The sequence below is a fragment of the Hyposmocoma kahamanoa genome, unplaced genomic scaffold (assembly GCF_003589595.1).
Source record: "Hyposmocoma kahamanoa isolate Upper Pololo Valley unplaced genomic scaffold, ASM358959v1 62, whole genome shotgun sequence".
Classification (NCBI taxonomy): Eukaryota; Metazoa; Arthropoda; class Insecta; order Lepidoptera; family Cosmopterigidae; genus Hyposmocoma; species Hyposmocoma kahamanoa.
In genome coordinates this window covers 5749708-5770627 of record NW_020653850.1, presented here as the reverse complement: position 1 = coordinate 5770627, position 20920 = coordinate 5749708, and the positions used below count along the sequence as shown (strand labels likewise).

At 36.8% G+C, this 20920-nt stretch overlaps 1 protein-coding gene across 1 annotated transcript in view; it reads right to left on the bottom strand.

The window, feature by feature from the left end:
* Positions 1-336: 336 nt before the first annotated feature.
* Positions 337-20920, bottom strand: part of LOC113229733 — a 110589-nt gene continuing 90005 nt past the window's right edge. The window contains exons 3-5 of the mRNA XM_026463415.1: positions 14432-14558; positions 12779-12896; positions 337-448 (exon numbers count right to left, since the gene is read on the bottom strand). Of these exons, the coding sequence (XP_026319200.1) occupies positions 337-448; positions 12779-12896; positions 14432-14558 (357 nt within the window). The remainder of the gene's footprint in view (positions 449-12778; positions 12897-14431; positions 14559-20920) is intronic.

Here is a 20920-nt window from a genome sequence, read left to right as displayed (position 1 = left end):
CCACTGTTTGAGAAAATGATATCCTGACCTTTGTGTAGACAAAGGTGGCGAATAAAAACTAAAAGAGGAACTACTCTTGTAATCGTGAAAATAAATGGGGCAACAAATTTAAGGTTTGCCCGTAGCGTGCGAGCCAACCTTAAATTTGCTGCCGCCGCCAACGCTATATAGTACCTCTAATGGAATATATTTCTCCCATTCTCACTCCAGAAGTTTCTAAGAACAGCGTAATAGACGACTGCAGAGATGCAGTTGTCTTTCTCAAGTGTCTCTCCTTTATGGATATTCTGTTTGAATAGGAAGTAATATATGCTGCAGTCATTCCAGTGGTTCTATTTACCTATAGTCATGCTGGTCGCGCTCGAGCTCCGACACGCCGGAGTCGGCCGGTGAAGGCGCGGGCGCTGGTTCCTTGCTTTCGCCGTTCAGCCCAGATGTCGACTTCGTTCTAGAAATTAAAAAAAAAAAATTCAATATTGCACTGCTGCGTTTACTTATGATAAAAACGTCAAATATTAACCCCCCCTTTGGAAAAGTAGCGTGATGAATGACAGGCCAGTTAAGACGACATGTCTTTTGTTCTTTTTTATTGAATATCATATGTTTTTTTGTGAAAACTCTACTAGGTTGTTATTAACGCACACATGCAACATATTACTCAATATATTGATACAAAGATAGAAAAAACGCAAAGAAAAATTCCTTCGACGTAATTGGACTCTAACCAGTGTCTGTGGTCTCACGGTGGCTACCGCTTGTTTTATATAATACTAAGTGACGGGACGAACAAGTCGTATCCCTAGTGGTAAACGCCTGTATATAACAGTTGCAGTGCCACTCAGAGCTTTAAATCATAAAGATCTGAGGGGTACCGCCACTGCGCCCGGCACCCTGAGACATAAGTTGACATGTGAGCTCTACTGGTACGAAACTGTTACAATCTGAGCTACAGACTTTGAGTGACCTTTATCCTAGGTCCTCGACCTCTGTATCAACAATAATGTCTTAACTTGTCAGAAGGTTGTGGTTTAAATATCTTGCACAAGCCTCTAGCTAGCTTATGAATGCTCGCAGTTTGAGATTAGCTTACAAAGATGTTGTTTTTCATGGGACTTGTCAACTTACGCCTCAGGTTGACAGAGAGGCTGTGTTCCTCAGATACTTGTGACTTAAAGCTCTGAACGGCATTGCAACTGTTATGGATATGTGTGTTGTTCACCACCAGGTGTAAGATTTATTTGTCCCGTCACTTGCTATCAAAAATGAAAACGCCAGGTACCACAACCTGCACTGTTATGGTGCACGAAAGGAGCCTCCCCGCACGACGCACCATTCCCATATGTCTGGCGTCTGGGTAGCAATCGGCGAGTACCGTATGCCGATTGCCAAGCCTTTTCACCACGATGGCAAGCATTTTAGTGTACGCCATCGATATGATAAGAAGGGTGTAAAAAAACCATGCACCGTTCTTGCTTTTTAAAATGTTTGCGATGAGATTTCTAAACTCAGCTAAAGTATAGATTTTATGATATTATATATTATATATTATCTAAACTTTATTTTACGGTAATGTCGCGATAAAATTGCAAGTGGCGCGAGACTCGTTGGGAACGGTAAACAGGCTCGCAATTTTAATTTTATTAGCACTTAAATGCCGCGCGGATCTCTTTCAAGCCGATTTTGTATTACTAACATTGAATAACACCCGAGCTGTTGAACATTTTTCATGTGTCCTTTACGTCACTTTTGCGATACCTATATTGTTTATAGAACTTGATAATACCTATACTCTGATCTTTGTAAGGTTTTATTCATTGTTTAAACGATGTTTGCATACTTTTATCGAGTATGTTGGCCTAGTTTTGTTGTGTCCGCATTCCTGGCTTATTGAGTAAATACATTTTTATCTTTTTTTAATCTTGGAACACGTAACGTAATGCAATACGGGTAGGTACTATCAGCAAAGTTGACACATTACCACATTAAGGGTTATTTTTGCGTGTAGGTAATGGCTAGCAGTATTGGCTAGCAGCCGCTTGAAGGTTATTATAAACACAAAGTTTGTACAAAAAAGTGGGTCTACAAAATAAGGAACACGTATATCTTTAACTTAAACTTAAACTGCCTCTGTGGCCGAACGGTTACCATGCCGGACTGCCACGCAGAGGTTCCAGGTTCGATTCCCGGGTCGGGAGAAATGTTTGTATGGCCTACATTTATTTCTCTCGTGAGTTTGGGTGTAATTTGTGGTTGTCTATATGTGTGTCCATGGCACCCGCGACACAGGGTTTCCCTAGTGCGGGGCTATGTTGAGTGTGTGCGTTATTTATCTTTACTTGCAAAAAATATTTTTTTTGACATTGGGAAGGCTTCAACTTGGCTGATAGTATCCATTCACAAAAATATCAACTTTCCTAGTACCATTCACGTTCTGTGTGAGATACGACAGCGAAAAAAGTTAGAAACTTATATTATTTTACCTACAAATATGTGTACGAGTACAGTTAATCTGAGTTTATCAGAATCGATTATCTTTTTGTGTTTATCCTATCATCCAAGACGATTAAACGATTTAAAACAAAAACGTAGACTTTAGTTTGACTCAATTTTTTTAATCGTCTAACAGAAATACAGACGGATGTTTTTGTTTTTGATGAGAATTTATATATATAAATTATCTTCAACTAGTTACATAATTTTTTTTGGTGGTTGGGTTGACGCGTATTTTGTTTATAAGCAACACACTTGTCACAAGTTGCTAGTTTTACACTTTTTATTGTTGGTTTGGGCGACTCGTAGGAAACATAAACGCACTTTATTACACAGTTAATTTATCACATACTTTATTATATATATATATATATATTCTATGGCTTGTGTGAATTTTATTCTGCCTCTGGGATTTATTCCCATTTATCAGGAAAACAAACAAACCCTTACCATCAGACTTATTTCAAATTATTGGACCGTCTCCGGGGCTTCACGAAGCAATCACGGATAAAACTTTCCTAATTAATAAACATTGCAACTGACCTTTTCACTCAAACAAAAACCACAAAGTCTTAAGATAACCATAAAGCACTAGCACGGTGGTGCAGTGATGTGAGGTGAGCAGCAGGCGTTTCGGTCGGCAGATTGTCTTGCACCAGCGGCAGACCGCGACGGGACATCGGCTATATACATAATCGAGTTGTGTGCTAGCTGTACTTTGGTTTACTGTTTTGGGGTTTATAAGAAAGTCATAATAAATAAATGCTTAGAAATGTATTGTTTTGGTTTGATTTTGTGGGAAGCGCGCGTCAAATTTTCTTTCGAGCAAAATACCAATTGCTTTCATTAGTGCCCAGCGTAAATGGTTGATTTTGATCAACCTACAATCACTAATTCCTTACCACAACGGTCATGGGAGTCCTAAAACTCTGTTAAACTTTTAAGTAGTAAGGTAAGCTGAGTTTTTGTTTTCAATATTGAACCTCTCAATATCGTAGTAATTGCACGTCGTAATTATTAATGTTAATCTGACTTATTTAGGTAAATGTTTTTACGCCTTAAAAAACGTAATTAAGAAAATAAATTTAATGTGATATCACTACAATTTTTTCCATTTCTACACAACAGCACTTTAAAACTTTAATTCACGTGTTCATGCTCTAAATCTTGCAAAATCATAAAGCGAGGTATCATTATGAAAATTTGGTTAATGTAGTGCTTACTTCACGGTCAGTTCACACGGTTGCCGATGGTAATGAGGAACTCCTTGGCCTGAGTATGGTTAAAACCTTGTGGTAATCTCAGTGTCTATTTTACGTAGTTGACGAATTCGTGAATACCCATATTTACCTTAACTAATCTAGTTTGATTCGCCATACTAGAACATACTCCATACAAATTAGGTTCTCACGATACGAAAGGAGCTTCCCCGCAATGACTTACTTACGAATCGCTTCTAGTACGTCTGGCGCACCTTGGGTAACCATTGTCACCCATTGGTGACTACCTTAAACCGATCAGTAAATCCTTTCATCACGATGGCAAACACATCCTATGTCTGTGCATAAAATGTGTTTGCAATTAATTACACCCCAAGTAGCCGCTATAACTGTTACAGCATATAGGCTACTTGTGGTGTGATCAGCGTGGATAAGTTCTGGACCGCGATAATAGTGTATGCCATCGATTAGTATGAAAAAATGCATCTAGCATTCATGTAATTATTATTGTTTAATAACACTTATATAACACCTAATATACCTAAGGTGCACTTTAATATTTCACAACATAAAACTATATCCCGAATCACATGTTGCAGAATAAAATTTTATGTAGAGCGAAGTCACGTGGTGAACAGATGGTTGTTCTTTTTTAAATTCAAAATAGCTCCATCGACTTAGTTCTCGGAAGAAATAATTAATTGGATCGGTCGGTAACTGCGTCTCGTATAGAAGACTGTGTCCTAAATTACATGGTGATGAATCAAATTATTGTAGCTCAAAATCACATGGTTCACATATGGTTTTAGTAATATTTTTAAACCTTTGACAGCTTCATCGTCTTAGTTCAAATAAGAAATTCGAAATAAACTCATGGGGTATTTATATGTACCCTAAAAAGTAGGTCGATATTATGATAACAATAACGTTCATACGAATCACTGGCCACACACCAGAACGTTTCATCAAAATCAAAAGACGATTGGAGTGATTATTTTTTCAAATTATCATAATTCAATTTTATTATTTGCATTCTTGTAAATATGACAATGAGTGCGTATAAAAAACAATCGTAACAGCCTCTGTGCGTCATGTGATTGTATGTACTCTACACATTTCGTCTGTTGACACCGGATTTTAGCTTGTTCTATGTTCATTCATTCAGCATCAATCTTTTTCTATGAATGACAGATATTTAAATTAGGCTGGCCAAAATATCTGTCCGGTATCAAAGTATAAATGTGAAACATTAAAAAAATAAGGATCCAAATTTAATCGATTACGTATCGGCCATGTTGATTTACAATCTTTTGCCATCTTTCAGGCAATTTTAGAATATCCCTTTCATAAAATGCCTGTCTTTACTAATAAAATACAGCTCTGAGTGTATTTTGAAAATCTCTTCGTTATCAAAGAATTTTGTAAAGACTGAAATGTGTGAAAATTTGAAGGAGCATGTCAGGTGAATACGGTGGATGAGGATGAATCCCAATGGAACTGTAATAGTTAGTGATGGCTTTGTAAATATGTGTGGTTTGCATTAATTATTACGATTCAGCAGTTTTGGGCGTTTTTCATGAATTATAAATTTTCCCGCCTATTCTCAACATGCGCGCTAAAATATTTTTACAATGACCATACACATGGATGGATACATGGATATATGTAACAGTTGAAAGGAAAGAAGTTCTTTGTTGATAAAGATAGGAGTGGCAAAAATGGCACTGCCTTTTTGGTCAACCTATTATATAGAAAAGATACAATATACGACAATAATTGAATAAATATTCACTTCTTAAAAAATTGTAGGTATACTCAGTTACCTTAAAAGTACTTATTAGACATGACAGTAAGTGAGCGGACGAACGTTTAATGTATTTCTGGCAACATGTTATTACATACACATGCAATATGCATGTGTATGCTACACATGCATATTGCAAACAAAATAGTTAAAAAAAACAGTTGGCATATTTTCTACTCACTACACATTATTTGCACATAATATTATACTTGTTTTACAGATGAAATTACTCTTTAGATTTTAATTTCGTAGCGAACATTCTATTATATTAAGGGTGTTCGTGAAATTACAGATGGTGGTTCTGAGGTTATTGTGACGGGACGAACAAGTCGTGCGCCTGATGGTAAGCTACACGCCTGGACATAAAAGTTTCAGTGCCACTCGGAGCTTTAAATCTCAAAGAGCTGCGCCCGTCACCCTGAGACATAAGCTGACAAGTCCCACGTGCCTGTAATTTCACCAGCACCCTTACCCCTTAAAACTGGAACACAGTAATGCAGATATTACTGCTTGGCGGCACAGATAGGTAAGGTGGCACTACATCCTTAGACGAACTCTTTCACAAGGAGTTCTACTGCTACTAAAATACTAATCTAACTTAATGTGACTGCAGCGTTCCAACAACCCAAGCAGCATTTACTGCTGTGCCCGTCATGCCCGAACAGTTGCATGAGGGAAGATGTTAACACTGCCAGAGATAGGGAGTCAATTTGACAATATGTTATTCAAAGTAAAATTAGCCCCAAAATGAAAGAAGCAACGGCACAGTCAGAATAGAATGTTGTGCGTAAGTAAGCTAGCTGTTCTTGATAGTCGTCTGTCGTCTCGAAGTCACAATTTAATTTAAGGGGCAATGTATACGCTTCTTTATAAGATTCCGGTTGATATTGAAAATTTGCCATTCACGAGGTTTAAAACTATGGTGAAACAAAAACTTTATACTAAAGGTTATTAAGGATGGCAAAAATCCGTGGTAGTGAATAGTGAACCGTTTAGCTCTTGTAGATATTCTCGATTTAAGATGTTTGAAATAAATATTGTAAATGATAATGTATTCAAATTGTATATTTACAAAGAGCAACCCCTAGAGTCTCTTGCTCTTTCTTCTCAGGGGAATCTGCCTTACGAATGAGCAGTAGAGTTTACTCAATATGACGATTTCAAGTGTAATTTGCTTACTATGAAATAAAGAAAGATTATTTGAGTTTGAAGAAAAGAAGACAATTTTATTCGACAGTAAATGTAGAGTTCTAGTAACTAGGTCTAGTGTAACAGTTTCATAGTCCTGAGTTACGAAAGAACAATTAGCTTTGCGAAACATTGTCGGTACGTGAGGCTACAATTACACGGAATATGCAAATGCGTGCGTGCAACGAAGCGTGCTTCCGTGCATCTCCGCAATATCCCATTGTTGAAGGCTTTACGATTTATCCTAGTGATATTGGTTGTAGAGCGAATATTTTTTATAATTGAAAAATAAATCTAATTATCAAAGAGCCGATCATGGCATACATAACAATACCTCCTTTATAGAGAGGGCGCCTATTTGCGGAATATAATAGGTTTCAGGATTTCGTAGCCTCGTTCGAATTAAGGACATTTTTGAATAAAACTTTAGATATGTGTTAAAACCCCAAGTCATCAATGTCATTATTTCTAATTTCGAGATATTCCCTTTCAAAGACGTCCCCGCCTCCGCTTTTGAAACACCAGTGCCAGCTCTACATTGCTTTTTTTTTAAGAAAAAATATTACAAACTGCATCATTATTATTTAGATAAGCAAGTAAGGCAAGCGAAAGCAGGTCTCATTGCATACAAATACTGTTGAAACAGAATATTTGAGAAATGTATAAATGTTTAAATATTAAGAATTTGCTGCGTGGCAAACGTGAGAGACGATTATGAAAGCCTATCATCACGTGCCTTCCACCACTACTGATGGAAATCAAGATAAGCAAATGTTACTCAAAATATACCAGAACTCGGTACATCTTGTAATTAATGCAATTATGACATAATTGATGGTAGGCAGCCATTGTTATATAATAATACTTGAAGAAGTACCTTCCGCCTTTCAGCATGTTCTCTGTTTTTTATAACACCAAAATTATTAAATAAATGTCAGAATTAAATCACAAATTAGGTATATTAATCTAATTAGGAACAAATTAATAAAATAGCACAAACGAAGAAAACGGAAGCAGATTTGTAGCGTGTTGCAACTAGTGCACTACTGATAACGAAATGAGCGGAAATCGATTGACTGCTCTAAATGTTTATATTTCGAATTGCGAGTGATTGGTGGATGATGAATTGATGAATAATGGATTGTTTTTTATTTTTTGTTATTTCAACATTGTGATCGAACATAGTCGTTGCGTAATTGTTTTTCTTTATTGATTATTTCATAGAGTCGTAAACACTATCCATTAATTGCATTCTGTTATGCCTTTACACGTATTGTTGTTATTCGAAATTGAAATTCGTTGTGATAACAAAGACCTTTTTTGAGTAACATTTTGGGTTTCGATGACTTTCTCCTTAATCTCTACGTACTTATTAATTTTTTTATTTATTTATTTATTGTATAAAGGACAAAATACACAAATATGTTTCTAATCGCATTTTAAACCACTAATAATTACCAAGTGTACATGGGATATCTATCAAAAATTAATTGTCTATGGTAAACCAAATCGATATATTAATTCTTTGGCAGCTTTTGAAATAGTTTACTTACACACATTAGAGGGCAAAAATCTGTAACTAGGGCTGCATTCAATGAATGAAATTGGGTCCTCGCGATTAAGTGACCTCTTTATATAACTATGCTATTATTGGGTAAGGTCGCTAATAACCACTGGGCCTTTCCATCGGATTTTTTGGAAAATTACGACTCCGAAGGATGTAAATAAGAACATTATTGATTAGTATTTTTTATTGTCTGTACATTACATAGCGTATTTAAAAAGTTATTAATCGGTTATTACGGTTTTTCCCTCCTACTCGCCTTATTTGCACTTTTTTTTATAGTGAGGGGGCAAGTCATTACTGTCGCTTATACCGACACGTTATTCCTAAATCATTTGTAACGTATAATAATATCGAATATAGGTTTGGAAAATTTGAAAAGCTCACCTTTGCATTGGGCACACGAAGAAAAAAGTCATAGAAATCCAAGTTCACAACATTGCACAAAACGCAAAATAGCGGTACAAATAAAAAAATACACTGATTTTTCTAAAGTTGTCTGTAGGCATAGGTACGCAATAGCACTCGGCCTTTATTATTTTTATTGAATCGTCTGCGTAATAAAGCGGCGTACACACGCGACGACTGTCTCACTAGCGTACGGATGCGAATGTGTAGATGCCGCGCGTGCCGCCGCTAAGATGTCGCTTCAATGGCCAATTAAACAACAAGGCAAAGTTTTTTAATGTTCTGCACTATTTTGCTCATTGACTTTGCGGTTTAATAATTTCTTAACAGACCTTGACGTAATCGACTTTACAGCGGGTTACTAAAGAATTATTTTTTTTTATTTCAAAAAATTACTTATGGTTTTTGTGTAATGTATGTTGTTATATTACCATGCCTAATCGTATATTTCCAACATTATTGTTAAAAGTTATTGAATATGAAATTACAAAAGACGAAAATTCAAGATGTAGTGTATAATTTCTATTTATTTAAAATATTTTAACGTCTATGGTTTAAAGTCTTCGCCTATTTAAAAAAAATATTAAAAACTGAACTCTCAATGAGTAGCCGGTTACCAAATGGAAGAAGGAGTGATTCATAGAGAATATAAAGAAGTCTTCTATAAAACCTGCTGATGCTTTTACCAATCAAGTTTATCAATTAAAGCCTTCTTGTACAGACATAACTTTCAGTTTCGTGTTAATAAACTGCCCCTAAGTCAGCTAGTAGCTGTTTATTATTGTACATCTACCGTACATTAAATGCATCTCAAACTCAGCTACAACACACTATAGTCTATTAGGATCTTGAATATTACATTTTATAATAAGACAAGTAGGGCAACTGCCGTCTTTTCGGCGCTTAAATGCAGGCATTAGGCGCTGAATTGTAACGCCTACGTTCCTAGCGAAGGTAGGGTTGTCACAATATTTTACATCGTATAATTTTAGTTGTACCTTGTACCTACGTGTTGTAAACTTAATTGAAAAAATTAAGGTATTTATCACAGTATTCTAGGGTCCATTGAAAACCAGCGTCACAGCCTAGTCTTAGTGGTGACTTTAGCCGAATGGGATCCTTTTGCATACGCCACAACCGCACACATATCAGTATAGTATTATTTAGTATAGTACAAGTTGGTGTTTAAAGGTTCTGTTCTTATGTATATTAGTTTTTTTGTACGTTTTTTTATAATGTGGCGTTGGAATAAATGGTTTCTATTCTATTCTCGTGGTATATTGAAATAATCTTTATATAATATGCAGTACTATTGATATTTGTACATCATTTGTATTTCGATAATGGGAGTATGATTATGAAATAGGATGATATTTTGACAATTCTCAAAATATGAGTAAAAAATGAGTAGACGTCGATAAGCAATTAAGAGTCGATACTGCCTCAGCTCGAATTTAATTTTTTCCCCATACTAATACGGTTCATTTTGCTTGTGCCGAGCGTCACTGGCTTTATTTCAGAATTTATTTTTTTACAGACGAAATTAAAGGCATTTCAAAAATGTATATCGTACACTACACGTGTTCTATTTAGTTCAGTTGATAAAGAAAAGCATTGGTATATGCAGAGTACCTATTGAATACAGCGGTTTTCTTATAAAATTTCGAGGTAAGTTGGTGTTTTTTTTTTGTATTGTGACAATTTTTATCATATTTTCACATCGTATAATCAGTGTAGTATCCCCAATTTTACTATATATTTTTTCCAAAGTGATTGTTTCAACACTCTCACTGTTATGCGGAGTCATCAAAGCCATTTGAGGTTGTATCACTCCTCACCCATCACTCTTAAATGATGATTATTAAAAAAAACAAGTGAATGAAACTATTTTCCGGATTTAAATCGCGTATATTTGTTTTTTCAAACAAAAAACAAATTTTTAAATCCGGAAAAATAGTTTCATTTCCTATGTGTAACAATCGCGAAAACAAGCTGCCCAAACTAGCATCAGTAGAACTCATTGCAAAAGAGTTCGTCCAGGCAAGTTCTGCCACCCTATTTCTACCGTCAAGCAGTAATATTACTGCGTTCTGGTTTTGAAGGGTAAAGGTGCTGGTGAAATTACAGGCACAAGGGACTTACCAATTTATGTCTCAGGATGATGGAAGCAGTGATCTTTGCGATTTAAATTTCGGAGTGACAAAAACCTAAGAATTCGATAAAAACAAGTGACTTAAGAAATAAATAACAATGCACTTCAGATAGTAGGTTGCTTTCTTTTCATTTCTGTAATTAAGATACGAAAAACTAGATGATTATCTACTTTTTGAATCCACAATTTCAATCTGCGAAAGTCGACGGTATGGAGTCCACATTAACTATTAAAATTAATATAACTCTTTAGCATCATTTTAGCCCGACATGTGGTGGTAGCTCCCATTCACGAATGGCTATCTCGTCACGCGACCGCGCTCACTGCGATAATGACTTTAATTGGTACGTAATGGTGGATAGCTTAAGTGGTTAACTGTGTCATTGACATTTCTTATTATTTTATTGCGCGTGAATGGAGTGAAGAAATAATTTAGATCGTCTTCAACAAACAAAAAGCGTTTAAAAAGTAATTGGCCTTGGTTTGTACCGCTAAATTCAAAAACCTAAACAATTGATCTGAAAAACGTGAGCAACGCTTGTTGTTGCTTTTGTTTTCATCGTCAACAGAATTGGTCACACCAAATTCATTGTATTAGGTGACTGACCTACGATAACTGTTTCATTCTAAGCTTGGATTTGATATCCTTAGATGTATATTACGATAGTGTCTTTAATTGTGCAAAACCACCAGGTTATGATCTACGTTGGTCCGTGTGGAAGTCCTTGAATCGACTTCACACTCATGTAGGTCGCTGCAGAGACAAGATGGGTAAATAGGTGCCCTAATACTAATAACTGTATGAGGGAACATCTCTACGCGGCCACGGATAACGCAGTCAAGGTGGCAACAACTAATTGTGTTGTAATGTTCACGGGACATTGGCGCTGAAAATCAACATCGGTGTTACGGCAAACCTACAAATTGAATATACCTAATATATAAAATAATATCTTGGTGGAGGTTTTTCTTCCACAAATCCCCACTGCGTAACAAGTAGGTACGATGGTGGAGATTTGTGGAATGAAATTTTAATCCCCAGTAGTGATTTTTTATATTTTAGTGCGGATTTGTGGAACATACCTCTACTCAAAATCAATATTGTGCTACAATAAAAGAAGCATCGACACGCTAAGAAGAAGATTGTGCAAGTTTCTTATTCGACAACTCAACGTTTTAAACATTTACCTAATATCATAACTAAAATAACAATAACATAACATAATAAATTTCAATAACCATTCACTTTAAAAATACTAACATGACATTGTAGGTTTCAGTTTTTATTTTTTCTAGTTATTGACATTTATTACTAATCAACTCCTTTCTTATCTTTAATTAATTTTTATCACGTTTTTGATATAGTATTATAATTTTAGGACGTTCGTCAAGATTATTTCTTTTTGTTTTTATTTTCCATTTTCTTCAAACATAGTTTTATCCAATTCGACGAATGAATTACAAATTACATTGTATCAGCTTGAATTATACTATAATTTTAATTATTGTGATTTAAATTTTTAATATTACTTCTTACATATTTCATAATTGTAAATAATTAATGACATAGCCTACGAAATTAATAATTAATCGTAACGTAACACCTTTGTCAATCCACACGAAACAATGGAGGAACGAAAAAAAATATTTAAGATGTTTATTAATCTATCACGCCCAATCTGCTAAACGGATTGGGAGCAAATCTAACGTTTTTAGTTAATAACCTAGATTATTACGTAAGGTGCATTTTGGCCGAACACGTAGCTAGTCTATTACTTATATGAATAAAGCGCGTATAATTTAAGCTTACCCAATTTATTTGTTCCTTATACTTTTTACCTTGGTGAAAACTTAACGTAGATAACGAGTTAACCGCGATTACATTATGAACCGAGATGTTATCATTGTGAACTAGCGTGAGAGGGGCGGGTAAAGATCGAACTGGTACTCACACGATAGCTGAATGGTGACGGTGGTGGAGAGGAGCGGTGAGCGTGGATGGTGGCAGAGCGGAAAGCGAGGCGGGTTGCGGCGAACCGCACCAGCGAGCCTCGCGGACGTCTGAAGAGCCTGACAAGAAAAATTACAAGTTTAGAAGTGTGTTCTAGCATATGTAGCTGATATTACTAGAAATTGTTGGCGTGCTTTTGGAAAGAGCACAATTCAAAATTGCCTCGTACTATTTACGTAATCAATCGAAAAATTTAAAATAATTATTTAAGTATCGAGTTCTTAGGTTTTCGCGATTGTTACACATAGGAAATGAAACTATTTTTCCGGATTTAAATCGCGTATATTTGTTTTTTCAGACAAACCGACGTTTCGGGCCCTTTACAGGTCCCATGGTCACGGTTGCCTGACCATGTCAATCGTGTCAATTATTCATTTCCAATTATTTAAGTATTTATAGATGCGTTATGAATAAAAAAATTTATTGTTACTGCATGACGACCTCCATGGTCGAATGGCTTGCACACTGGTTTTCATGATGTCGCCGTCTCAGAGGTCTCGGGGTTGATCCCCGGTCGGGTCAGTTTAGAAAACTTTTTTCTATTTTCTTTATTTTTCTGGATGTTTGTGGTACCGTGGTTGTTTCCGATTTCCATAACACATGTTTTAGGATCAGAGCAACGTATGTGATTTTGTCTAATATATATTTATTTATTTTATTTACTGCAACTTCTAAAGGCGCGTTCAAATTAGCCGCGCTGCAACCGTGCGGCGGCCGCGCGACAGTCGCGCTGCTGAAGTCCGACCAAATTTTTAGTGATGTTTTATCTTTCGACTCAGTTACACGGTGGATTCTGACGAAGAAACGTTACTTTCACTTATTTTGTTAAAACTGAAGAAAAAAAAGAATACAAGAACGTATCAATATAATCGACAACGTATAATCGACAACGAGAATTATAGACGTTTTCGAGTTGTTTGGGAGTGCTTATTGAGAATGTGGCATTAATTTCTAAATCCAAGATGGTTGCCAAGAATTTTCAAAAATTTATTTTTGGTAATCCTTATGGGAAATGGCATTTATATCTGAATACATGATGACTAACACGACTTTTCTAAATGCAAGATGGCGGGCATGATTTCTCAAATAATAGCAAGTTGGGTATCGTTTACGAGATATTTGGGGGTGCTCATTACAAATATAGCACTTATTTGCAAATCCAAAATGGCGGACACGATTTTTCAAAAAAATGCTATATGGGTATCCTTTTCGAGGTATTTGGGGATGCTCATTACGAATTAAAATGCCTTTTTTACCAGTCGATTAGAATAACTGGCGGAACTGATATCCCATATTGCAAGGTGTTGTTCTGCATTCTCTATAAATTCCTCAACGCGACCGCGCGGTTGCTGCGCTTCCACAAATTGTATAAAAAGTGACAATCGCGCGGCAGTCGCGCGGCCACCGCGCGGCTGCAGTGCTGCTGCAGCGCGGCTAACAGCGGCTAATTTGAACGCACCCTAAGTGTTAACATCGAAAACTATAATATTCATATTTTGCGACACATCACAGATTGTAAGCTCGTATTACTACAGTCATTTTACAGTATATTATACCTACGATTCGGGGATTGTGACGGATTTATTGTACTTACTGCCATAGAGAGTCATATGCGAAGGTGGTCGGCTAGCCAGAGCTGGTGTGGAGCCATAGCGCTCACCGCCAGCCGACAACCGACCGCCGAGGGGCTTGAACGCTATCGGACGGATCACTGATTTTCCCTGTAACAATTAAAAACAATTTTATTAGCAAGATGATGTACGTGTGTGAACACAAAGTCAAACTATTTAATGTATTGTAAATGACAAACAATAATTGTTTGTATTATTCGTGTAACCTACAGAGTATGCTAGATTATTACTTAAATTATAATCTAAACAAAACAAGGTGAATTGATTAGATGACATTCCAATGCCATGATGACTTTCCAAGGCGAGGCGATATTTCACACCGGGCTAGTTGCTTCAGCTGTACCAAGCACACGTGCGGTCATGTATGGAGTACTGCTGCCACTTATGGGATGGCTCTGCTAAAATATCAACTGGTCACATCGGATTCAATAGGTAATCGTGGCAAGAGGCTTATAGGTGACTCGGAATCAGTAGATGCGAAGCTGCAGAACCTTGTACACCGCCGTAGAGTTGCCTGCTTATCGGTATTCTACAGGATATATCACGGAGAGTGTTAGGGGACCAGACGTGGGCTGGGGTTTCACCTCTATGTTGTGGATATTGCCAGGATTCGCACGAAGCGTTTCGCTTTCACATTTATGTTGCGAACGGCTAGGGAGTGGAATTCCTGCGGACTTGTTCCCCGAACACTATAACTTGGACTTTTCAAGGCGAGAGGCCTATGTGATATGAGAGTGACAATGAGGTCGACGATCTAGCATGCACACCTAAATAATACCTATAGCGAATAGGTATTATTTAAGTGTGCATGCTACATCGTCGACCTCATCGTCACTTTCCATCAGGTGAGATGAAGGTCAAATGAGCACTTATTTTTTATATAAAAAAAAGTAATCTAAATCGCTTCAGCTTATGCTACTGCATGCACACCGTAAACACAATTTATCTATTCACCAAGCGTATCAAATGTAAGACGTATATAACATACATAATGCAGGGGTATTGAACAGCTTTAATTGTGTACGAGTACCTACAGTTAACCGTGCTGGATCGAATTAATTGTTATCTTTTCTTTAAATGAAATTTAATTACGAATATGTTTTTTTTAATGTTTAATTGGTTGGTTGGCATAAAGTGCCTACTCGTAAGTAATTTAATAAGAGCAGATGGATAATATTACGTTTTGTTGTGGCGCTTTTGGTTTTTCCCTGTATTAGTTGTAGTGAATTAGGCTATTACTCGTCTAATGTACTTATCTAGTTTGGAAACTCACGGATTTGACATTTTGTACGCAGCACGCATCCAAATGTCACGACGTAAACGCAAAGGTCTCGCGTTTTACGGCATGACATGAACCATCTGCAAACGTGCTTTTGTTACCGTTAAACAGATTGACCCACTGTGCGTGGAAAGAAAACAAACCCCTGTTCACACTATTCGTGCATTTGTTTATTTCTTTACGCTAAAAGTTTGGGTTTTTTTTTTCAAAACTCGAGATTTTTCGTTGTAACGGTATTCTAGGAAAGAATCTCACTCTTTATAGATAAATACTTGTATCAAAGCATGGCAATTGGCCAGTGTTCAATCAAGCGGTCAGTCTGGACGTTAAAAACAAATAAAAACGAATAACTAACGATCGTCGACGTCGAACGAGCATCCACAACTATCCGTGCAAAAACTGTGGAATCAATAGTAATCGTCGCGCAAAACCGCTAATCGTTGCGCTTGTTTATAGTAATCACAGTTTTATGGGATTGAAGTATTTATCCATAGGAATTCCAATAACTATATAGGTACTATAGTTACACTGAAAAGGGAACTAAATTTTTGTCGTTAAACAGCAAAGATTAAAGACGAACAAATGGGAACAAACACAAAACACACACCTTTGGCTAAAGTACTTTTCTTTATTTAACCGACTTCAAATTTTTTTTTTTAATTTGTATATGTTACGTGATTGCTCCAACATTTCGCATACAAAACCAAATATTGTCATAACTCAAAATCGTGGAACTTAAAAAAACTTACTTATGTCTAAATAAAAATAATCACATTATTAGCATTAAGTTCCACTCAGTATTGTTTTTGTGTTTTCTGTTCCGCTATTTTGAGTTATGAGTTATGACACTATTTGGTTTATGAACCGATTTCGACAATTCTTTTTTTAATGAAAAAAGGTATCTCTCCCATTCGAATTTGAAGAAAATATTCCACCTCTAAGGGTGGCAAATTAGGGAATGAATCCGGTTTACTTTCTGTCAACCGATTTTAAAAGAACTTGGCAAATAGACGTATCGTATTCCTCAAACTTTTGAGGTGTTCTTTTTATTAAAAAGTTATTTAACAAAATTTTTCACAGTTTTCGAAGACATGTCTGATTCGGACACACTGTATTCGTCAAGTTGCTTCATAGAATAATACCGTTGTACATAAGGTACGTAAATATGGATACAACTAATAGAAAAGGTTGGTATTTTCTCCGTGAAAACCAGTCCGCTGACGTCCAGTATAGTGGTATAATAAGGTGATTAGTTTAGGGTTCGTTTACGCGTTTACGGTAGTTCTTATCGGCATCTTATTAGCGTTTACGGTGCATTGCGGCATTGGCTTCACGGTTCATTCTACGCTGCTTACTAAAATTGGATTTTCAATTAATGTATTGCGATTTTTGCACACATTTTGAACATAACGACTTTTGATACTAGACAAAGGGAGCTAGCACACACACACAGAAATACAAACAGTATAGCAGCAAGTTTTCGGAAACTGACTAAAGAGATTTTAAAAAACGTACGTGATCATATCGATACTTCAAGGAAGAAAAGACGTAAAAGTCAATTTATCAAAATTGGCTATTGATATGGAATTTTCAAGCTCTCGATCTGTTTAGTCGAAGAAATATTTTTTATCAAAAATGAAGTTCTTATGTTTTTTTGTATGATACCAAATGGCGGGACGAACAAGTCGTGCGCTTGGTGGTCGCTTCACCCTGCACATACAAATTGAGAAGTCCCATGTACCTATAATTTCACCAGCTCGAATTACTGCTTGACGGCAGAACTAGGTAAGGTAGCAACTGTTTTGTAACCTGGACGATCTCTTTCACAAGGAGCTCTATTGCTACTAAACCTAACGTATAAACGTATTATGTGAAAAAACTATAAAAAACCAAAATGTTTATAAAAATTACTTTGTAGCTTAACTTTTACGCCGTTTCTTCCCTACGCCATTAAGATGGTGCTAAATTGCGTTCAAATTCTGTCTGATATGAAAAATTATATATATAAAATAATAGATACATAATTTTATTTAGTATGTTGTTTTCTCAGTTTCATAAACATGTTGCTTTTCGAATCAGGACGTACAATTCCTGGCCATAGATTAGAGCGGTTACACACGGCGACTTTTAGCAGCGATGCAAATGCGATGCAAACGCGATGCAGTAGCGATGCAGTCACTAATCGTCTAACATTACACACGCGCGCGATTTAAAGCAGCGATGCTAACGCGATGCAAGTGCGCGACTGCATCGATACAAACGCGCGATTGCATCGCTACACCTGGGATTTATAGGCGATTGCATCGATGCAATCGCGCGTTTGCATCGATGCAATCGCGTATAAATCGCAAGTGCAGCGAAGCAATCGCGCGTTTCACGAACGCGCGTTTGTAACCACTCTTAGATGGTGGCACAACATGAAACACCTAAATACACAAGGATATGATTTACGTACACTAATTTTACGTTTACAATATATTACGTTAGAAATTCGTGATGGCTCAGTAAGAGCGGTAGCCCCGGTGTGGCAGCAGACGCTGGTTCGAGTGAACTCAATTCGAATAATTTTGTCGTATTATATCAATAATAATAACAAAATTAGATTTTGGATAAAAATTAAGTACAATTTTAGTATAGTATAAACAATTGGTCATCTTATTATATACACACATCAAAAAAAGTTTGCGATCACTTCGAAAAACTGAAATCTTTTTTGTTATTGTAGATTATATTATGATTTTTTCTTCTTTTTAGATTCTTTATTTAAAAATAAATTAGAACATAAAACAATGACCCCGTTCAATTGTTTTTTCATATAAAAAGGCTTTCAGTCCTAGCTTACGCTCATTCAGAAATCTGATTTAGTCAATTATAAGCGATTCAAGATATTTTTCGCGGAAAGTTGTGATTGAAAAAATGCCCAGAGGATTATCAGAGGTTTTACGAGCTAGAATAGTAACTTTGAGGGAAGAAGGATACACCACGAGAGTAATAGCACGCAGACTTGCTATATCCCAATCCTGTGTCGTGGCTACGTTGCAGAGGTATCACGGAATGGGGAATTTAGCTGACCGACCCCGCAGCGGTCGCCCAACTGTTTTGACAGCTGCCCAAAAGCGCTATATTAGATTGCTGGCAGCCCGTGATCCAACAATCAACGCCACTAAAATAAAAGCAGAAGTCAGGGCCGCCTCTGGGCTTGAAGTTAGCACGCAGACCGTTCGCAATTGCTTGCACCAGGCTGGATTACGAGCACGGAGGTCTTGACGAGCTCCGCTCAATTCCCGGCAACGTCAACAACGAAGATTGCAGTGGGCTAGACTTCGGCAAAATGAAGAAGGTGAGGACGAAAACATTTGGCAAAACTGTCTCTTCGTTGACGAATCCCGAATCAGCACTCATCCAGATAACCGACGTGTCCGTGTCTGGAGAAGACCAGGCGACCGTGAAAGACAAAGAACTGCCACTGGAACAGTTCAGCAAGGCGGAAAATCGGTGTCCTTTTGGGGTGGCATTATGATTGGAGCTAGAACGACTTTGATCCCGTATCGGGGCTTCATGACAGCAGACATGTACAAAGCAGTTGCTATTGATGATATCGTCAGACCATTCCGAGTAAACCATGGCACCAATTTGTACTGGTCGATGATAATGCGCCCGCACATCGAGCTCAACGAGTCAATGCTACTCTTCAAGAATACGATATCACACGATTAGACTGGCCTGCCGGCTCGCCCGACTTAAACCCAATAGAGCACGCGTGGGATGCTCTTAAACGAGCAGTATGGAACCGTGAGCCACGTCCCCAGACAGTTCCAGAGCTCAGGGAAGCCGCTATTGAAGAATGGGATAGGTTACCCCAGGAAATGCTGGATAACTTGATCCTCAGCATGCCCAGGAGGATCTTCGCATGTATTCGAGCCAGGGGAGGAGTTATTTTATATTGAATTCACACCTTTTAATAATAAATTGTTGTTTAAGTTTAATTAAACAGTCTTTTTCTTTGTATGAAATTTCTATCACTATTACATTATGATTAATGGCTCAATTTTTTAAAATAAATAATAAAAAATAGTTTTATATTTTAATTTCAAACAGGGTATTCCTATTTAAAGAAAGCATACAACATAGATTTTTTCTTGATTAAGTTAAATTTAAAGAATTATAGGAGCTTATGCTATTGATCGCAAACTTTTTTTGATGTGTGTATAGTTAGTACTATTTTTATTGTTATTATTACAAAATGCATGTGTACTGTGTTGTCTACTTAAGGAATAAATGTTTTCTATTTCTATTTTCTATTATTTACGGTACTTGTTATCGCAAAAAGCATTATTCCAAAAGATACATGCATTACGTTCTAGTGACCTAAGAAGAGGTAAATAAAATGTTATTTTTCTATTTTACTATTATACCTATTAAGTTTCCAAGCAAATTCCGTCATAACGTCCACATCTAACGCTAAAAAGGGTTAAGCGACAAATACCGCCACGATATCGTTTACAATAATGACATGGTACTCGCGGCCACACGTCCAACAACTAGCTGGGTGGTATAGTACAACTTGATTTATGATAGTACAGAGCCATTGCTTACGATGCGGCTGCACTCATTGGACCGAGGCATTACCTAACATCGATGCGAGCGAATAAAATTATAGCAAGAATTAACCATGAGTTCCGTATAAGTTTTTTTTTCAAACAACTAAGTAAAGTTGAAGCCACGGTGAAGCTGATATCTTGTTCGAGTGTTAACTGTGGCGGGGGCAAATTTTATCTCTGGCCTGTAAATAAGAATCTCTAAATCATGAGCATAATGGACTTGCTTTAGCAATGAAAGCAAACGGAAACCAGAACGTCAGAGTAGAAACCTACTCTGACGTTTTAATGGAAATAAGGTTTACAACTGACATTGGATTAGTTCAGCAAAGTTGACACTTTCTTTAAAGAAGACCCATTACCTGACAATAATAATATTCTGTCTGATAACCACACCAATTATCTCAATCTAGATAATTTCTATGAGTATGGTGAAATTACAGGCAGATGAGACTTGTCAACTTACGTCTCAGGATGACGGGCGCAGTGGCAGTGCCCCTCAGATCTTTGCGATTTAAAGCTGTTATAGATAGGCGTGTAGCTTACATCAGGCGCACGACTTGTTCGTCTCGTCC